Genomic DNA, 19,327 nt, shown 5'->3' with positions numbered 1-19,327 from the left:
GGGGGACCTCCCTCCCTCCCTCCCTCCCACCACCACCACCACCACCGCTCCATCCCATTCAGCAGGGTCTCCTGACTAGCATTTTCAGGGGGCTGGAGAGGCTGCAGTGGGAAAGGGGGGACGGGGAAGTCCAGTTTTGTCACTGCTGCTGATCCATTGTAAATATGGATCCAACTCATGTAATTCTGCACAGTTTACATGCAGCAATACTGGTCTATTTTTGTGGGCACCAATAATCTTGCCCAAAGCAGATCTTGGATTTGATCTATTTCCCAATTGGATGTTTCATGTTTCATCAGTGCCAGAATTGCTACATAATAGCAACTGTGTTCTTCATATGCTACACTGACTTTACATTTGTTGTACTGGATACGTTTTTTAAAAATTGTGCCCTTGTGCCCAAAAATTGTGACTTCTCCATCCCTTCAAATCCTGCTGGCTTGTTACTTCCTAAAACAACACAGAACTGCAAACAAAGCCTGTGTAATAGTTAATAGTAACTAGTGTTGATAAAAATACTTTTACCTTTTATTTCTTGGGAGATTAAAAAGGTGTTAATGTTCACACAGGGTTCAACTTGAAGCGCTCAGCATTCTTGTACAGCTGGTTATGATGATACTGAGCCACACTGTGGCACCATCAACATAATCACCAGTTTATTCCAGCACCTCCAACATGGCATGTCTAATTCTTTATATTTCTTTAAATTATTTTTGGCCACATTTCAGGGTCGAACTGTCTCAGTTAGGCAGACTTAATGCAGGGAACTGACAGAGGGTAGGTTTATCAATGTTTATTATACACTACTGACAAAATGGCACCACCCTATTTAGAAGTAGGACACCCAATTACTGGAATATTGGGGAAAACAGTAGGGCATGGCACTATCTTGTCTTGCTGTGAAGCTTCTTGAAGGCATCTTACTAGCCAACAGTGGAGACAGAATCCTGGAGTTGCTGGATTGAGCAAGTAAGTTTTATAAAGCATAGAAACCTCCCCCTCAAACGTTTTGTGAGAAGCAATAAAATGGTAAGCCACTTTGGGACAATGTCATAGAAAGATTTAGTATTTCTATAGAGTGTTAATGACATGCAGAAAATAATAATGGTCAGGATGATTCACAGCAGTAAAGGAGTCTTGATTTTGTTCTCTTTGGAAAGCAGAGCCAAGTTACTTTTCAAATTTTGCCAGATGGCAGTGGTGGGGAACTGCTCGTTAAGAAACACAACTCCAACGTTCCCTTGGGGTGCATAGAAATGGCTGCACAATATAAACTGTAGGCTCTTTGTGCGTGCTCTCCTTTTTGTATCATCATAACCCAATGGAAAGGATAGAGCAGAGGAGGCCAGCCTTGTATTTGACCACTCACCTGGTAGCTCTAGGCAATCCAGAATTTAATGCAGGCAAGTGCATGGAAGTGAGTGAGCAGGCGGAAAAAGGGAGGGTCAGACTGCTTTGTCCCTCCTCCACCAGCCTGCTTGGTTTCTATCTAATTGCAAGGGAAAGAAAGCCCTTTCCACCGCAACCAGCATGGTGGTACAGACTGCTAATCTCTCAGCAGGACAGGAACTTCTGTGGGCTTGGTTTTTGTAGGAGGTATTCCTACAGAAACAGCAACAAAACTGTTCCCTCTTTCCATGACAGAATGTCAGAAGGCTAGAAATATGAAACCTAGAACAACAAGATGGAGATGGAACACCTGATAATTATGTGTCTATAACTCAGGAAACCGTACAAGGAGGAAAAGGTATTTGCCCTGTGATGAGACCTGCAGCTATTTACATGTCATGTAACACTAGCTGCAAGCCAAGAGCTGCTTTAAAACACACATCATCTCCATAAAACGGGTACAGAACCTCTTTCAGCCTGAGGGCCAGAACCAATTTCAGAGAAGCTCTAGAGGGGGCCACACTACAGTGGTGGCCGGGGCCGAATGCAGAAGATTCAGGGCCGAAAACACCCACATATTGTAGCTTAAAGCTCCTACTGCCAGTTAACTAAGCCTTAGGACAGGCATTTCAACCTTTTAGAATGTGGGAAAAAACTGCACAAAACCCAGGAAACCACCAAACGATCACAGGGGGCGGGCGGGCGGGGGGCAGGGTGTATGGCTACCTGGGAAATCAGGCCAGACTATGACACCAGGTGGGCTGGATTTGGCCTCCAGGCCTGAGGTTCTGTACCTTTGCCATAAGGTTTTCCTAAAACCAATTACCCAAGAACTAACCCAACCTCTCACATCTGCCAACCCTAGGAATCCAAATCTCAATATCAAACAGCTGCTCATGCAGGAGGCTGTGTGTCTGCCACACTTCCGTGAGGATGAAGTGCCAGAAGAAGCCAAGAATGTAGTGTTGGGTATAGAATTCAGCTGAATCTCAGCTTTAATTTCTTTTAATGAAAATAGTTTTTTTTAAAAAATCCCCATCACATATTTGAAAGCTTCTAGGCAATGCTTGCTGCAAACTCAGAAGACAGGGGAATCACAAAATAAGATTTCCAGGCACTGAGACACAGGTTTAATGTCCTGCAGTGCTCCTGGACCTTTCCCATCAGCAGCACAAGATAAATCCATTAAGCAAAGAGAAATCATATAAATTGGCTCAATTTACTTGAGTTGTAAAATTTAGCTTTTCTCAGCAGATGGCTTGGGTTACTTGGGTGCAGAGTACACACAGCACTAAACACTGCTGTTACAAGGCAGCAAGAAGAGCCTCTTTCCCCATCTTGGCAATTTTCACCAGGCCATATAGATTGAATATCTTGACTATACAGGATTAGCTTCTGCATGAACACTGAAGGAGCTCTACATTTAGTTGACTGAGTATACTTAAGGCAGCTGTGTTGAAGATTTTTTTAAAGGAATTATTTTATCTCCTAGAAAATGCAATCTTGATTTTTTTAAATGAAATTACAATCTTTTGTTTTAGATTAACAAAAAATAAGAAAGAATTCTTATGTTCCTACTTGAAACCAAGACAAACGTGAGCTCAGTAACAGCTTGCATGATTATGTTCACTTTAGCAAAGATGTTCTCACTGCCGAAGGATGTTATCGCACGTAGGATGTCAGTACAACTGCTGGAGGAAAATAAATTGAGGTTCTGAATACCCAGTGATGGTAGACCTCAGAAGTGTGTCTGATGGGGGAGATTGGCTATCCGTGACAGGCAACAGCACTTGGTGATCCTCTGTTCCAATGGGGAGAGGTAGTGCTATGTCTGAAGGCTTCACATCAACGGACTCCAGCAAAGGACTTTTCTCATTTGGAATGGAGTCTTGATCATTGAAGGAATGGTCAAGTGTGATGGGATCCAGAGGGTTCACAGAACCTGTAAAGACACAACGGTCTTCATTCTTAAAAGCAAAGTTCTACAAATTAACAACAACAAGTAGACAATCTACTAGACAGGTAGAGAAGATACATATGATTTTTCCTCATAGATGAACTGAAGACACTCTCCACCATCACTAGTCTTTAGGCCTTCACTGTAGTTTCTTGTAAAGCTGAAGCAAAACTGACAGCTGGGAGTTGATATTCATAGTTTGACTATAAGGATTATCAACTGAATTTCATGAAATCTACCAACTAGAGGACTGATGTTCCTAATTTCAAGGAATAATCATATGGGGGGGGCGGGGCTCAAGGGAGGAGATATCAAACAATCACCGACATTTACATTTTGATAAAGAAACCAGCCTTCAGATATCGGCCATCTAAAGCCACAACTGCACTTGAGCTGTGTCTTGCCTCTTCATACGTGACCCCTAGCAGGATACCCAAACATCCATGCTATATGGAAATCTTTAATGCAATGCCTCCTTTTGCAAGACTCTCTTGGTTGTCTAATCACCTTTCTCAGTTATTTAGCAAAATGAATGATTCATCTGTCTTGATCAAGGAAAGGTGGCTAGAGTGTTGGACTAGAGCCAGAGAGACCAGAGTTCAAATTCTCACTCAGCCACAGAACTCACTAGGTGACCATGGATCAGTCATTATTCTCTCAACCTTCCTCATAGGGTTGTTGAGAGGACAAAGTGGGAAAAAAACCACGTATACCATCTTGAGCTCATTGGTGGAAAGGTGGAATACAAATATAATAAATACTGCTACTACATTTCAGTGAACTGTGGTTTTATCCTCCAATTCTGCAAGCATCCGTCATGAATTTTAGATACAGCACCTACGTAGACAAACTCAGTGATGTCACTCTTCAATCTGACCATTCTGACACTTTACAAATGCATACAGTTGATGCTCTTGGAAAAGGGCTGCAGTTCTCCCACTGGCAGCATGTTCTATGCAGGGCTGGATGAATGCCGGACCGTGCTGAGACACATCCCAAAGAACTCACCATTTTAATTTGGTGTAAGTTGAGTGTATAGGACTGGTAAATGTGTCTGCTTGCCTTTGGACAGGGAAGCTGAACAGAAAGCCTTTTGATCTATACTTCTATGGGTATCACATATTATTTTTAAAATAGCCAGCACTTACCTGTATGAACCTTTGTTTTGTGTTTCTTTAGGTTTTTTATATCTGTGTAGGAGTTTTCACACAGGTCACAGGTAAATGGTCTTTCACCTTAAAAACAAAAACTGCCAGTTAGACTTCATGGATGTGCAGGGCAATCCTAAGCACGTTTACTCCAAAGGACATCCATCTGCGTTCACTGGGGCTTACTTTCTAGTAAGCAGGTTGGATCCAGATTTACACGAGATCAACTGCACTGACAGAAGTTGACCTCCTCCCCACAGCAGCCCCCCCAGCCCCCTGAAAATCCTACACAGAGACTTGGTTTGTACAATCATGGACGGGGAATTTCCCCACCCCCCTGCCACTGTGTGTGCTGGAGGACTTTGCATAATTACCCTCAGCAGCACAGTTTATTGTGTTGTGTGAACCTGACCAGGGTGCCATGGATAACAAGCCACCCAGAATCCTACAAAAACCCATGGGTTCTGAGTGGCTTGTTACCCATGGCAACAACCCATCCTGGCTGGGTTCACAATATACAACAAGCTGCGCTGCCAAGGGTAATTAGACAAATCCCCCCTTGCACACGACTAGCATGCACCCTTTGCGGGGGCAGGGAAATAAGCCACTGTATGATCATGCGAACTGGGCCAGAGTCAGAGACCCTCCTAAATGGAGTGAGCAATGGTATGTGTAGGAGTCCCACAAAATTGGGCAGAAGGACCTTCCACAAGTAGAGCCCTTCCTCTCGTGGAAGGAAGTTCCTTGATCCAACCCAGCGTGTTTAGGATTTCAGCCTTAATTTATCATCTGACCACAGGAAAAAGCTATCACAGCCTTACAAACTAAATTAAGATCTGGCTAAGTCATCAACCAGAAATACAATAATCCCTGAGAGAACACAAGGGAAGTGTATACATACAGTGGCTCACTCCAAAAACCTAGTTGCACCAGCTTAGGCAAGCTTTATAGAAACACTCTCTACCAGACAAGTGCCATAATAATATGTCCTTCTCGTTGATAGGTCACTCATTTCCAAGGTGATATAGTCAAAGATCACCAAGCAAATTGCCATGATAGCTATTGGCAGAAACTAATGAAATGTAGAGGATCAACATGTCTACAATACGTAGCTTTTAAATAATAATTTCCAATGAGAAAAATGCTTCACATATGTTTTCTTATTCTTCTAGTTTACAACAACCCTGTAAGATAGGCTGGTATTATTCTCTCCATATTGGAGATGAAGGGTTGAAGTTGATAGAACAAATGGCTTGCCTAAGGTCACCCAACAAGTCCAGGGTTGAGGTGAGCTTTGAACCTAGTACCTGCTCTTTGTCACTATGCTACGTTATCCCGCATCTTTACAAAATGTTTTTTGACAGAATTCTGCCAATACTAAGTCCTACAATATTTTATATAATTTGAATCATTTTACACATGCACACACAGCCCAAAAATAATCAACAGACCCTGGGAATTCATGACTTCATGATATACAATGATCTCCTTATCTTACTAAGTTTATCCACTGAGTCCCTTTTGCAATTCTCCCACAATTAGAAGATAGGCACTGAGCCTTTCTGGTTGTGATGCCCAGCTGACAGAATTCCTTCCTGAAGGAGGCTTGCCTTGTGCTGTCCTTGTTTTCTTTTTGGCACCAGGTAAAAACCCTTTTTAATTCCCCAGGCATTTTCAAATGTATTCATTTTTAAATTTATATTTTTTACCACCAAAATTGTATTTGCTCCGCTTTTGCACTTTTCTTTTGCATTTGATCTTGTATTTTATTCACGTCACCTTGAGTTCCATGATGGAAGAAAGGCAAGGTAAGCCAAAGTTTTATTTGTATTTTAAAGTATTTTATGAGAGATTTTTTGCTGAAGAACAGTGAATACATTTTCCCCAATAAAAAAATATAAAATCAGTAAACAAGAAGCAAAATAGGAGGGTTCACAAATCACAGTAAGGGAATGGCATTTTACCATACGTCCACATCACAGGGTTGTTACATTACCCTCTTTCAGACTGGCCTAAGACCTTCTGCACCAGTGAACTTCACAGCTAAACGGGGATTTGAACCTGGAGCCCCACAACCAAACACAAATGCTCTAGCCACTGTACCACAAATGCCATATAGGTTTCCACAGCCTAATGGCTAAATGCCATCCTACATATTTGGAAAATGCCAAGTTAACCAAGTAACTTTGGTCCTCAGGCATAAGGCATTTCAAGTGAAAGAATTTTCAGTTCTTTCAGGATTAGTATCTTGTATCTGAAGCCAATGATGCAATATCACACCTTTGCATTCCATCTTAAATCTGGAATAACTATCTAACTAGATATGCAGCCATATGCAGGCAATGAAAATAAAAGTGCCCGCGCGTGTGTGTGGGGGGGGGAAATCACTCTTCAGCTGCGAATACTACAGGATTTCATTTAATTGCATTTATTACATTGCTATACTGCCTAATAGTTGAAGCTTTCCAGGCAGTTTACGAAGTTTAAAAACTTTAAAATACATTTAAAAAATCATTTACATGCAAACATATAAACAGACAGCACACACAGACACACACACACACACAAAACACACATATTTTTTTAAAACAATCAACAATAAGAAAAATCCAGGACCTGATTAATACCTGAGTAGTATACCATCAGGTACCTACCTGGCAGCAAGCAAGTTTGAGTATGCACACAACTGCAGACTATGCACGGACAAAGTAGCACACAGGAAGATGCAGGTGGGCATGAAAACTAACCTGTATGGGAGCGAAAGTGTTTGCTGAGTTCTCCTGAAGAAATAAAGCTTTTGCCACAAATGCCACATATATACGGTTTCTCTCCTATAGAGAAGGAGAAGTTGATTAGCTCAGTACACAATCTACTGACGGTGGATATAACAAGCTTCTTCACGAGTACATTGACACACCTAAGTCTCTGCCTTTAGAAGCCTTCAGAATAGAGGAAGAATATCTGCTTCCAACATTGTCTTCTAAGAATATGTTCAGATGTATGCTTCCTAATTCTTTAGGATAGGGGTGGGCAATAGGCAGCCCATAGGCCACATGTGGCCCCCGCCACATCCCCAAAGGAGGGATTTTAAAAACAAAACAAAAACAAAATGGTGCTCTGTAGCAGCGATGGAGTGCTAAAAAGGAAATATTTAACTTGTTTCTGAGCTAAATTTGTCCATTCTGGTGCTCTGTAGCTACTACAGTGCACTAAAATGGACAGATTTAGCTTGCAAACGAACTAAATATATCCCTTTTAGTGCTACTGAGCAGTTTGCTGTCGAATTTCAGTGGCAAACTAGCCAGTTATTATATTTTAAGTTTCCCTCCCCATCCCAGTGTGGCCCATGGGAGACGGGTTTCCAGGGGTTGCAAATGGCCCCCGAACCTCCCAGTTGTCCACCCCAGTTTTAGGATATACAGAGTTGTCTTACATTAAGTCAGACTATTGGTCCATCTAGCCAAGGGGGGTCTTCTTAGACTGGCAGCAGCTCTCCAGGATCTCTGAGCTTTTGCCTAAGATCCATCAACTGAAGTTGCCTAGGACTTCATACATGCAAATTACGCAGTCTATCACTAAGTTCTACTATAGGCTTTTAAGCCCCACACTTTAAATTCCTGCAGCACCTGGTATTCCCTCACAGCCTAACAAAGCCCAGCCCTCCCTAAGCTAGGATTTGGTGTATTCAGGCTGGTATGGCTGTGTTGGACTTGCCATGAAGTGCTGTTCTTGTCAGTAGGCAATAGAGCAGACAGGAAAGGGTTTCTCACCTATTGGAAGACAAGTTAAACCTTTCTTCCCTGGTCTGCTTCCCTACTGACCAGGAAAGCCATATGACTCCTGCTAGGGGGGCTTCCAAATCACCCCCTGCTACCTCCATCTTCTTGGCTGGACCAACCCCCTAATGTCTCTCAAACTCTGTTTTAAGAATCACCTGTATGCTTTCTCGAGTGCGTGATGAGTGAACTCGAGACTGCAAAAGCTTTCCCGCAGGTGTCACAGACATAGGGCTTTTCTCCTGTGTGTCGCCGCACGTGATATGTCAGTGTGCTTGCCTGGGCAAATCGCTGCCCACATCTATCACAGACATATGGCTTCTCTCCACTGTGTTTCCTAAAAGAAAGAAGCAGGTTATATTCGATGGGTGCAGCAGCCTATTCCTCTGCTCAACAGCCTCCTTAACGAAACCAAACCAAGCTAGTCAGTTTCTGGACCCTTTTACTTGCCTGGCATGAATCTTCAGATTGCTGGAGGTGGCAAATTGCAGGTTGCAGGCATCGCACTTGTACGGCTTCTCCTCTCCATGATGCATCCGGCTGTGGAAAACCAGCTGGCATTTCTGAGCAAAGCCTTTGTCGCAGAGTTTGCATTTGTAGGGCTTTTCACCTATGGAGAGAATTAAGCTGCTTATCTCAGTGGTGCCACATGAAGGATGAGATTTTTGAGATGAGAACTATCACGGTGAACCTGACAGTGGGTATGATATACAGGAAAGGCATGTCAAAGGCGACTTAGGGTGCAATCCTATGCATGTTTAGACAGAAAAAGATCTTACAACTCCCAGCATGGCTGGCTGGGAGATGCTTGGAGGTGTAGGACTTTTGTCTAAACATGCATAGGACTGCGTCTTTAGACACTGGTCTACGTTCAAGGCAGTAGGGCAGCCTTCTCCAACCTGGTGCCCCCCCCCCCCCGATGTGTTGGACTGCAACTCTCAGCATTCCCAGGGGGGAATACTGGGAGTTGCAGTCCAACACATCTGGAGGGCACCAGATTGGGGAAGGCTGCAATAGGGCTTTGACTTGAACCCACCCAAGGATTTGCCCCATTCTCTTAGCAACTATTCCAGACTTGCTAATATTGACAATATTAGCTAATGGGGCATAGTAGCTTAAAAGGGGATCAGGAAGCCTATGGTTTAATTCTCACCTCCGCCATGAACTCACTGAGTGGCCCTTCAGGCAATTTCAACATAGAGCAAACGATTGCTAAACATACCTATTACCAGTGACAGGTAAGATGGTAAAATTTCTCCAGTCATTCAAAGTAATGTAGGTGTTAACAGCCCACAGAGTGCTGGGAGATGTCTTGACACAAAATAGTCTTGGCAAATGCTCAGGATCTAGGTTCTAGGCACTGCCTGACCATTTAGTTAGAGCACTGTCAGTTTTGAACACGTTCAGACATCATGTTTACTGCATTGTGTATCAGAGAAATTGTCAATTCAACTGTAGCAGCTATTCAGGTGTTCCTTTAAATTTCCTAGAGCAGTTGTTTGCCAATTAAGACTGACATTTCTCAGGCATTTCCAAAATGCACCTTGCGTTCTCCTGAGACATTAAGACAACAACGAAATCACTACCCCTGTTGATGGCTTTGTCAGCTTCTTGAAGATTTTTCGCAAAAAACTGGTCAGAAGCACATGCTTTCAGTGATTACCATAAGGTGAAAGGAAATGTTAAAAGCTGAAATTATTGTTATTCTTTCAAGTTATTCTTTTAAGTAATTATGAGACAGGTGCTGAATTAAGAACTCCACAATGCAGCTCCTACAAAAAGCAATTTTTAAAAGTTTGCAAAAAATAAAATAAAATGACATCTTTGATACTTTTTTATTGTGGAAAAACAAAACTGAATGCTCATACCAGAGCAGGCCTGCACAGTTTGTGCACCACCAAGCTGAACACATTCCACCAGACATGTCCTGAGGTCTGGCAGAAGCTAGGTAACACTGCTTTTTTTGAAGTTCTAGTCAGGCAGGAAGAAAGAACCACCCTAACAAGGCACCATACATTGCTGCCTGGTCACAAGTGTGTAGGCCTGTACTAGAGAAAAAGGGAATATGATTTATGGAGCGTATTCAGACAATCCATGCCTAGTAAACTTTAGGAACTTAGGAAGCTGCTTTACACTATTGGTCTGTCTAGCTGACTATTGTCTATACCAGGGATAGGCAACCTCATGCCCTCCACATGTTTTGGCTACAACTTCCACAAGTTCCAGCCAGTATGGCCAATAGTCAGGGTTTATGGGAGCGGGTCCACACAGACCTGCGGTGGCTCTAGGGTTTCACTCAGAACTCAGTCCCAGTTCTACCTGGAGATTCCAAGGATTGAACCTGGGACCTTGTGCGTGACCAGTGGCCCCAAATGGTTTGAATAATTATTGGTATATATAGCTGGAGTTGGAGGAAAGAACTTGCCTCACATCACTGCCCAGGGAAAAAAAATCTGCCTGAAACTTTGTAATGATAAATAAAAAAAAAACACTGGTAGTGAGAAATAGTTAAGAGCAATCTTCCTTGGTATGGCACCCTCCAGATGTGTTGGACTACAACACCCCCAAAACTTCCATAATCCCCCCAAAGCTGTCTCACGATACTACCATCATCAACCAACAGCAAGTACAATCCAAAATGCGGGGGGGGGGACTTATCTGAGAGAATGGGGGCTTTTCCTGCTCACTTTCCCAAGAGGCAACTCCAAACACAAAGCAGAGAGCCTACCTGTGTGAGTTCTTACATGCGTTTTCAGTTGGTTGCACTGCGTAAAGGCCTTCCCACAGAGCTGGCACACGTACGGTTTGACTCCCTTGTGGATCCTCATGTGCCTCCTCAGACTGCTGGCTTCGGAAAACACCTTCCCGCATGTGTTACAGACCGGCTTGGCCTTGGAATATTTCTGATCCAGTTCCTCCCCAGAGCTCTCCAACTGGTAAGAGTTCTTGTCGCTAGTGATGTTAGACAAGCAGTGCTCTTTCAAAGCAAAACCCTGCTGCGCTTTGCCCCGTTTGGGTTTCAGAGCCATATTCTGGACGAGGATCTCCTGTGCAGCAAAGGTTTCGCTCTCCACCACTGGTGTAAGCTGCAGCTCAGTGTTATCCCCACCTTGGGCAGCTTGCTCCGTTATCTCTGTGGCTAGTTTATTTGCGTCTAGAAACATCTCCACTGCACAGTTCTCCATGGCATCACTTGGATATTGGGCAGGTTTTTCCGGCAGGTTTTTTAGCGAATTGAAGGCCTTCTTTCGCTTTTTGGGTTGAACAGACTTTTTTTCTGTGGTTGCTGTTAAGACTGGAGACTGAACTGTGTCCACTGAAGGGGGATCCAATTTCTCCTGGTTGTTGTAGTCACGAAGAGTTAGGAGGCAAGTCTGCTGGTTCAATGCAATATTCCCAGTGATACTAGAGATTTCTGTTGAAGAGGGATTAGCAATAAAAGCAAAGTCTTCCATCTTTATCTTACATTTAGCGACCACCTCCTCCACTTTCAAATAGTCAGCGGCCTGATGTATTTCTTTAACATTCCAACTGCAAGGGGAAAAGATTAAAACGGGAATGTACCAGATGAAGAAAATTGGCTGTCTGTTACTTTCCCTGCAACATCTACCTATTTCTTTCTTTTAAATTTCAGCTCCACCTTATCAGTAGCCTCAAGTCCGCTTACAATACAAGATTAGAAAATAATGTTTAAACAAAATATAAAAGCAGCAGAGAAAACAGAAAAAACAGCCAGTAAGAATAATTAGGGATGCAATCCTATACACACTTATCTGGGAGTAAGTCTCATTGAGCTTAATGGGACTTACTTCTCAGTAGACATGCATAGGATTTCATCAAAAGCGCAAAAGGCATTAAAAAGAGTGACAAACATTAACCACCATTATAGGCACAGAATGGGACAGTCTTCGCCTGGCACCTAAAATATAATTTAAAATGGGAAGGGTGGCAGTTCCACTGTTTGGGCACCACCACTAAAAAGACCCTCTGTCCAGTAGCTACCCACCTTAGATCAGAAGGCAGGGACACCTCAGGGACCTCTGAAAGCAGCTCTTAACTGGTGGTGAAGTCTGTGTGCCCTATGCTTTTGCAGTCATCAGTTTCCCAATCATCCCTTTCCAGTCATAAATTCCATGTTTACTGCATGGAAACCAAGCCATTTGAAAAATGCACAAACCATTGGCCATATATATCGCCACTGAAATTCAGATCTTTTCTGTTCCAGAGTTCAAACAGTACTGAGAATTCACTCTCAACTACCTTCTAACCTCCCAGTTACACCCTTCCCGAGGCAAGGGAAACTTCATACGGACAACCATCCCATTAAATAAAATCTAAAGTATTTGTCCTCTTTTTATGTTACATTATAAGATTTGACCTATGAAATGGCCAGTTAATTGGTAGAGTGAGAACCTGGAAGCTGGACCACACCAACCACCATGTGACACTGAGATCTACAGATCAGGGCCTCCTGGTTGTTCCTTCACTTACATCTGATGGCAACCAGGGAGAGGTCCTTTTCTGTAGTGGTGCCCTGCCTTTGGAATTCTCTTCCCTCCGCAGAATGACAGGCACCAACCTTGATGATATTTCATCACCTCTTAAAAACCTACATATTTTTCCAGACATTTGCTGGTCTTTAATACTTCGCTTGGTAGTTTTTCTGTTTTTATTGTGGCTTGTATTTATTTTAATTGTTATTTTAATGCAGGGGTGTTGAACCTCTTTCAGCCTGCAGGTCAAATTCCATTTTGGAGAAACTCTCAGGGGCTGCATTCCAAAAGTGATTGGGCCAAAGACAAAAGGGGTGGGGCCAAAAATACCAGCACCAGCAAATAGTTTAAAGCTCCTACTGCCATTAACTAAGCCTTTGGAGAGGCATTTAACCTTTTAGAATGGGGGAAAAACTGCACAAAAGCTGGGAAGCCACCAAACGATTTGTGGTTGGGGGAAAGGGTATAGGGCTAGAGGAGGGCCCCCCAACTATCTGGGGAACCCTGAAGGGCCGAATTGGGACCCCAGGCAGGCTGGATTTGGCCCCCGGGCCTGAGGTTCTGTATCCATTTTAATGAATTCTGTACACTACCCTGTGATTTCATAAAAAAGGGCAGTATATACATATTATTATTAATATTAATGTTACATTGCATATTCTAGTTCACTTCTAGTGAACCTTCCCTTTTGCACTGCATCTGTACTTAGATTGTGAGCCTTCAACCAGGGATCTGTTTTAAATTATCTGTAAAGTGTTTATTTCGAGTATTATGCAAAAAAATCTCTAGCCCTTTTATATTACCTGTCAAGATTTAAATCTCCTGTATATATGAACTCCAGCAGTTTCTGAAATCCATCGGCCTTCACTTGATTCTGATCCAAAAATACGTTATTCTCCGAAGTATCCCTGTATAAAGCCCCAAAGTACTCGCTAAAGGAAGCCAGAACATTTCGGTGAGCTTTGAACTGGAATTCACCAATAACGATGGTGCAGTCGCAAAGGAAGCCCACCTCTCGCTGTTTGTTTAGCCTCTCCAGTAGGTGCTCACAGTGATGGGAATACTGCATTTTGGGTAGTGAGGCGCAGCTTCTTCACTTTGGCCTGAGAAGGCAAAAGAACATATTTAGTGCCAGTGTGCCAAGGTCAGAACAGATATAAAAATAACATGGTCCCCATCCAAATAGTTATCTTCTAATCAGTTGGGGAAAGGGGACAGGAGAAGATGTAATTTGATTAGTTACTCTAATCAAAACACAGTGCTCAAAGAAAGACTATGGAAAAACTGTTCTAGGCATCAAAAAGCAGCATCCTGATAAGCAGCTCAGCCTGCCTGAACCTGGTGGCCTGCAGTTGTTTTGGACTTTACCTCCCATCAGCCCCAGGCAGCATGGTCAATGGCCAAGAATTTTGGGAGATGTAGTCAAAAATATCTAGAGTGCATCAGATAGAGTAGGATGACGTAGTCTCTCTCAAAAAAATGCATGTTATCCAATGCACTTCAATACCACAAGATAGAGATAGCCACTAGTATAAATTGTTTTACAAGAAATGGAAACTCCATGGCTACTGGTAGCTTCTGGTAATAATACCCAGCTTTCTAACAGTGGTTCTCTGAGCAGAAGTTAGAGACTAACAAAAGGGATGTCACTATCATGTCTTCCTGCCGAGTTTCCCTGTTAACATCATTGTCTGCAGCCAGATTGTTCAGCTACACAGAACAAAGGTTTGAGCCAGAATAGTAATTCATGGAGCGAACTATCTGCTCATCCATTTGCTAAATACAACACATGATAATTTAACATGTGGGTTGTGTGTTAGCCCTATGCGGTATGTGGACACTACTTGTGTAAAAGAGCAACATGAGTGCAAGGGGCTTCAGGGTCACAGTTTCTCTCTGCCCCTCACACATTGAGGGATAACTTCTGTGGAATGTCTGCCTTTTCTATTCATGGCAGTTTAGTGAGGGGTCATGCAACTTTTGAGGCAGGGCTAAACACACAAGTGTCACAACCCCTGGTATTTGCACTGTACTTTTACACGAGTAATGCCTGCATAGGGCTGTTTCCTAGAAGAAAGACTTTCTCACTGGATTTCGTGTAAAATGTGAATTGTGCCACAAGTTAACAACCCCTCATGTAAATGAACAGCAAATCCTAGGGTGCTTTAGCAACACACCAAGACTATTTGAGAATTTTGAGAGCATTCACAGACCAGTGCTCTTGCCTGAGAAATGTGCAGCCCAGGTGCCAGAGGCAATACATCTGCTACAGTAGATGTACACAACCACTTATGTACACAATCACATGAGCAACCCATGACCCTCCAGATGATGTTGGACTCCAGCTCCTATCAGCCCTCACCACTGGCTAGGGCTGATGGGACTTGCAGTCCAGCATCTGGAGGGCCACAAATTGCCCTTCCCTGACTTATGCCAGTGATGAAAGATAGGCAAGCCAAGAGCCCCTTCTCATTTCAGAGGCTGTTGCCGCTCTTCCATCAACGTCGGAATCAAGCCTTGAACATGTAAATCGCCCAGATGTTGAAATGGGCTCCCAAGAACACACGAACGTACTCCTGGTCACCCGCAAGCTCTCTTCCTTCCAGCTGTACAATTTAGGGCAGGAGGGGAGTGATTTTGTTGCTGCTTGCGTTAAACCACTGGAAGTCAGAAATCCTTGCGGATCGACTGTCGCTTCTGCCCGCTCCTGATCTATGTGACAGCCCTTCACATCTGTTCGAGGAATTGCTTGAGACCGAGGACATCCTCTTTCCCCCAACATTTGACACCCTGACAAACATTCCCCACAGCGATTGGCTCGGTCCTGTCGCACACGTCGCTTCACTCGCCCGCTCGGCTCAGTCCCACCCCCCTTTCTCCTTCTCTTGGTCGCCGTCTTCTCGATGCAGCCCTTCCTACTTCTTTCCCTCAACTCTACTTCGTGCCTCTTCCCCCCTCCCCCTCCCCCTCCCCCACAAGCCAAATTGGTCCCGTCCAATCGCCCCGTCATCCCTCCCTTCAGAATTCTTGGGCAAACACACCTGGAAGGGGCAGGGGTGGGGATGCGGACACGAAACCTTATTCACCTCAGGCAGCCATTTTATGATGACGCAACCCGCACCGCTTCCTTGGGGGGTTGGCGGCGGCTGAAATCTCACTTCCGTTCTCAATAAACTCCGGCAATTAAAGAGTGTCGAAGGGGATACGATCGAAATGGGGGCGGGGCCGAGGTAGGTCCGGCGGGAGCGCCTACTCTTCCCGTGATGCTTAGCGCTACAAAATAAGTGTCCTAGGTTGGGCGTTCTTAGCAAAGCATGATGGGGCGTGTAGTTCCGTTGCACTTGGCCGTTTGGGCGTCAAGTGCCGGCTGAAATGTGCGCGAAGCTGCCTTCCCAATAGCCCGCTCGGCCTCGCTGGAATGCGCGTTGTACCTTCCAAATAAGGGAACATCCTACACCCCAAAGTTACACAAAATAATTTCCCAGCTATTATTACTTTTGCGATGCAGTGGAGGGAACTAAAATGACTGTGTGGGGCTGCGAGCAGCATATACACCCAAAATATTTCAGTACTGGTGTGCACGAAATGTTAACCCACTTTAGCTTGTCCGTCCTAATGGAGATTATATATATATATTTATATATATATTTATAGTGAAATGTCAAAAGCGCATTTACAAAAGCATATTTTAATTTGAAAAATACATTAACTTGTCATCCCCCCCGCCGCCCCCCAATAAAGCGATTTATATATAAAAAATTAGCTAATATATTACAATATATTGTCTAAATATTTTTAACTGCATACATTTCATACACATCCACACACTTATATATAAAGCCTATTAGGACGCAATTGTATGCATATTTTGGCAGAAAACGTCCTACAACTTCCAGCATCCAGCAGGCGGCATGGATGGCTGGGGAATGCTAGAAGTTGTATGACTTTTTGCTGTCTAAACATGTATACGATTGCGCCCTTAACCTTGGGAATTAAGTAAATGAAAGAGAATATAAGCAAGCACTTTGAAGTAAGTAATTCAAAGCAAAAGCTCGGGCTGTTTCCGCCCGGTTTCGAACCGGGGACCTTTCGCGTGTTAGGCGAACGTGATGACCACTACACTACGGAAACTCTCACGTTAAGATTCTTGACATTATCGTCCATATGCCTGTGGTTCAATCATGTATCCAATAGAAATATCAATATGATGTTTGCAATTTTATTATTATTTCAAAAGTATCTGTATTATCCCGAGCAAACTAGCCTGAAGACCTATATGCACTGTGCTCCCGAATGGGGACTTCAACCCCTCATCTCCGTCACCATCGATTAACTGGATAATAAAACATTAGCTCTATATTACAATACAAATAACAGAAATATCTTATTTTTCTTATTTTTTTTTAAAAAACACGTTTTTGTTTTTTTTATTAATATCATTTATGAGCTGCTTTTCCAGCGCTCAAGGAGGCATTCAATGGGAAGTAAAGCGAAGTAAATTTGGTATATTTTTAATTCATATAAAATAGATTAATTTCTGAAATCAAGGACAGTTGTTACGTTCGGGCTACAATCCTATCCACACTTACCTGGGAGAGTAAACCTCATACTGAACACAGTGTGACTTACTTCTGAGGAAACATGATAGGATTGGGGCTGTTAAACATAATCTTCCTCCGTATTGATGTCCAATGATTTCAAGGAAGAGAAAAAAAGACTCTTACTTGTTTCCGCCCGGTTTCGAACCGGGGACCTTTCGCGTGTTAGGCGAACGTGATGACCACTACACTACGGAAACCTGAAAGCAGAAAAGCATGACCTCCTTCTTCCCGAGTAAGTAAAATGACTGTATCTCGTCTCTGCATCCTAAATAAACAGAACAGATAACTGCAACGTATCCTTTTTCCATCGGAGAGAACACATCATTTACACAGCCTTTCCAGTCTCATTCTGCTTCTGTCTCTTCTTGTGGGAATATATGTAAGCATCGCAATGTCACATTGCTGGCGGTGGGGGTACGGCGCATAGCTGCAATCCTGTGCCAAATGCATTGGTCCTGACCTAGGATAAGACTGGAAAGGAGAAAAGAGCATGCTTTGCTGTGGCAACAAGGAAGATTTTACCATTCCAGTGGGCTGGATCCGGACTTAGTCATACTTAGAGTAGACCCATTGAATTTAATGGGACTTGTTAGTCATATCTTTCTCAAGTCCCCTTGATTTCAGTGGTTGTATTCCAAGTATGACTGAGGCCGCAATTTTATATAGAGACTTACCTATGACTAACCCCCATTGAATTCAATGGGAATTGCTTCTCAGGAGGCATGCATAAGATTGGACTGTGAGTCTGGATCTAATGCTATATTTGTAAAGGGTTGTGTCTGGGGTGGTCTCTGTGATACATTACGGATATGTGTGCAGAAAGACTGGACTCAAATGCTATATACCTTAACTCTTTTAATTGCTTCTCTTAATTTGTTGTTCAGTCGTTCAGTCGTGTCCGACTCTTCGTGACCCCATGGACCATAGCACGCCAGGCCTTCCTGTCCTGCGCTCTCTCCCGGAGCGTGCTCAAGTTCATATTCTCTTAATACTGTTTATATATTATTTCATTTATATTCTTTCATACACCTAATCACACTTTCTTTCTATTAATAAAGGTTGCTTCCTACTAAAAACCTTTCTAAAAGCTTGTTATCTGTCCCTTCCTCCTTCTTTCTAATTCATGGAATTGGCCTGTATCACTCTGACAGGATCTTGAATTGGAAATCCTTTTAGCCAAAACATTCACTGTCAATAGAAACATTCTAGCCCAGGTCAGGAAAGGGGAGGGGGAGAGTGTGAATGGAGAGTAAATGGTTTTATTGCAGGAAGGCCTAATGGGGCTGCCTTGGTATGTGCTGAAGATTGCCAAAATGTCAGTTAGGAAAGTTAAGAGATGGAGGTCCGTAACATTGTTCAGGAGACAGCAACTCAATCCATCCCAAAGAAAAGGAAATGCAAGAAAGCAAAGTGGCTGTCTGAGAAGGCTTTACAAGTAGCTGAGGAAAGAAGGGAAGCAAAAAGCAAGGGAGAAAGGGGAAGATATATCAGATTTCCAGAGAACAGCAAGGAGAGACAAGAAGGCCTTCTTAAATGAACAATGCAAAGAAATCGAGGAAAACAACAGAATGGGAAAGACTAGAGATCTCTTCAAGAAAATCGGAGATATCAAGGGAACGTTTTGTGCAAAGACGGGCATGATAAAGGACAAAGAAGGCAGGGACCTATAGAAGAGGTGGAAAGAATACACAGAAGAACTATACAGGAAAGATCTGAATGTCCCTGATAGCCATGATAGTGCAGACACGGAACTTGAGCCGGACATCCTAGAGAGTGAAGTCAAGCGGGCCTTAGGAAGCATTACTAACAACAAAGATAGTGGAGATGACAGTATTCCAGCTGAGCTATTTAAGATCCTAAAATATGATGCTGTTGAAGTGCTGCACTCAGTATGCCAACACATTTGGAACACTCAACAGTGGCCACAAGACTGGAAAAGGTCAGTTTACATTCCAATTCCAAA

The 19,327-nt window shown here is 43.2% G+C and overlaps 1 protein-coding gene and 2 non-coding genes across 4 annotated transcripts; all 3 read right to left on the bottom strand.

The window, feature by feature from the left end:
* Positions 1-715: 715 nt before the first annotated feature.
* Positions 716-15,891, bottom strand: MYNN (myoneurin). Of its 2 annotated transcripts, none has more exons than XM_084847478.1 (8): positions 15,805-15,891; positions 13,567-13,866; positions 10,999-11,801; positions 8,721-8,880; positions 8,429-8,607; positions 7,242-7,325; positions 4,495-4,581; positions 716-3,331 (listed from the first exon to the last, which is right to left on the bottom strand). In XM_084847478.1, exons 2-8 carry the CDS (start codon positions 13,830-13,832, stop codon positions 3,069-3,071), a joined length of 1,842 nt encoding a protein of 613 aa, XP_084703604.1. In that variant the 5' UTR covers positions 13,833-13,866; positions 15,805-15,891; the 3' UTR covers positions 716-3,068. The 2 variants fall into 2 exon arrangements, with proteins under 2 accessions (XP_084703604.1, XP_084703605.1); XM_084847479.1 differs by having other exon boundaries at positions 780-3,331; positions 13,776-13,866; positions 15,805-15,875.
* A 930-nt stretch (positions 15,892-16,821) lies between these two features.
* Positions 16,822-16,894, bottom strand: TRNAV-AAC (transfer RNA valine (anticodon AAC)). The gene has a single exon. It is a non-coding gene; the product is annotated as a tRNA-Val (tRNA).
* A 594-nt stretch (positions 16,895-17,488) lies between these two features.
* Positions 17,489-17,561, bottom strand: TRNAV-AAC (transfer RNA valine (anticodon AAC)). Its single transcript has one exon. It is a non-coding gene; the product is annotated as a tRNA-Val (tRNA).
* Between the last annotated feature and the right edge of the window lie 1,766 nt (positions 17,562-19,327).

This window comes from Heloderma suspectum, chromosome 3 (genome assembly GCF_057233095.1).
Source record: "Heloderma suspectum isolate Gila_16-S chromosome 3, 16-S_ref, whole genome shotgun sequence".
NCBI lineage: Eukaryota > Metazoa > Chordata > Lepidosauria > Squamata > Helodermatidae > Heloderma > Heloderma suspectum.
This window is presented reverse-complemented; position numbering and strand designations above follow the sequence as displayed.

Coding starts and splice junctions, on each gene's coding strand:
- MYNN (XM_084847478.1), bottom strand. CDS start 13,832: ATGCAGTATTCCCATCACTGTGAGCACCTACTGGAGAGGCTAAACAAA. Junction 7,326..8,428: donor GCACTCGAGAAAGCATACAG/GTGATTCTTAAA, acceptor CCTTCTCTATAG/GAGAGAAACCGTATATATGT. Junction 3,332..4,494: donor CAAAACAAAGGTTCATACAG/GTAAGTGCTGGC, acceptor GTGTCTTTACAG/GTTCTGTGAACCCTCTGGAT.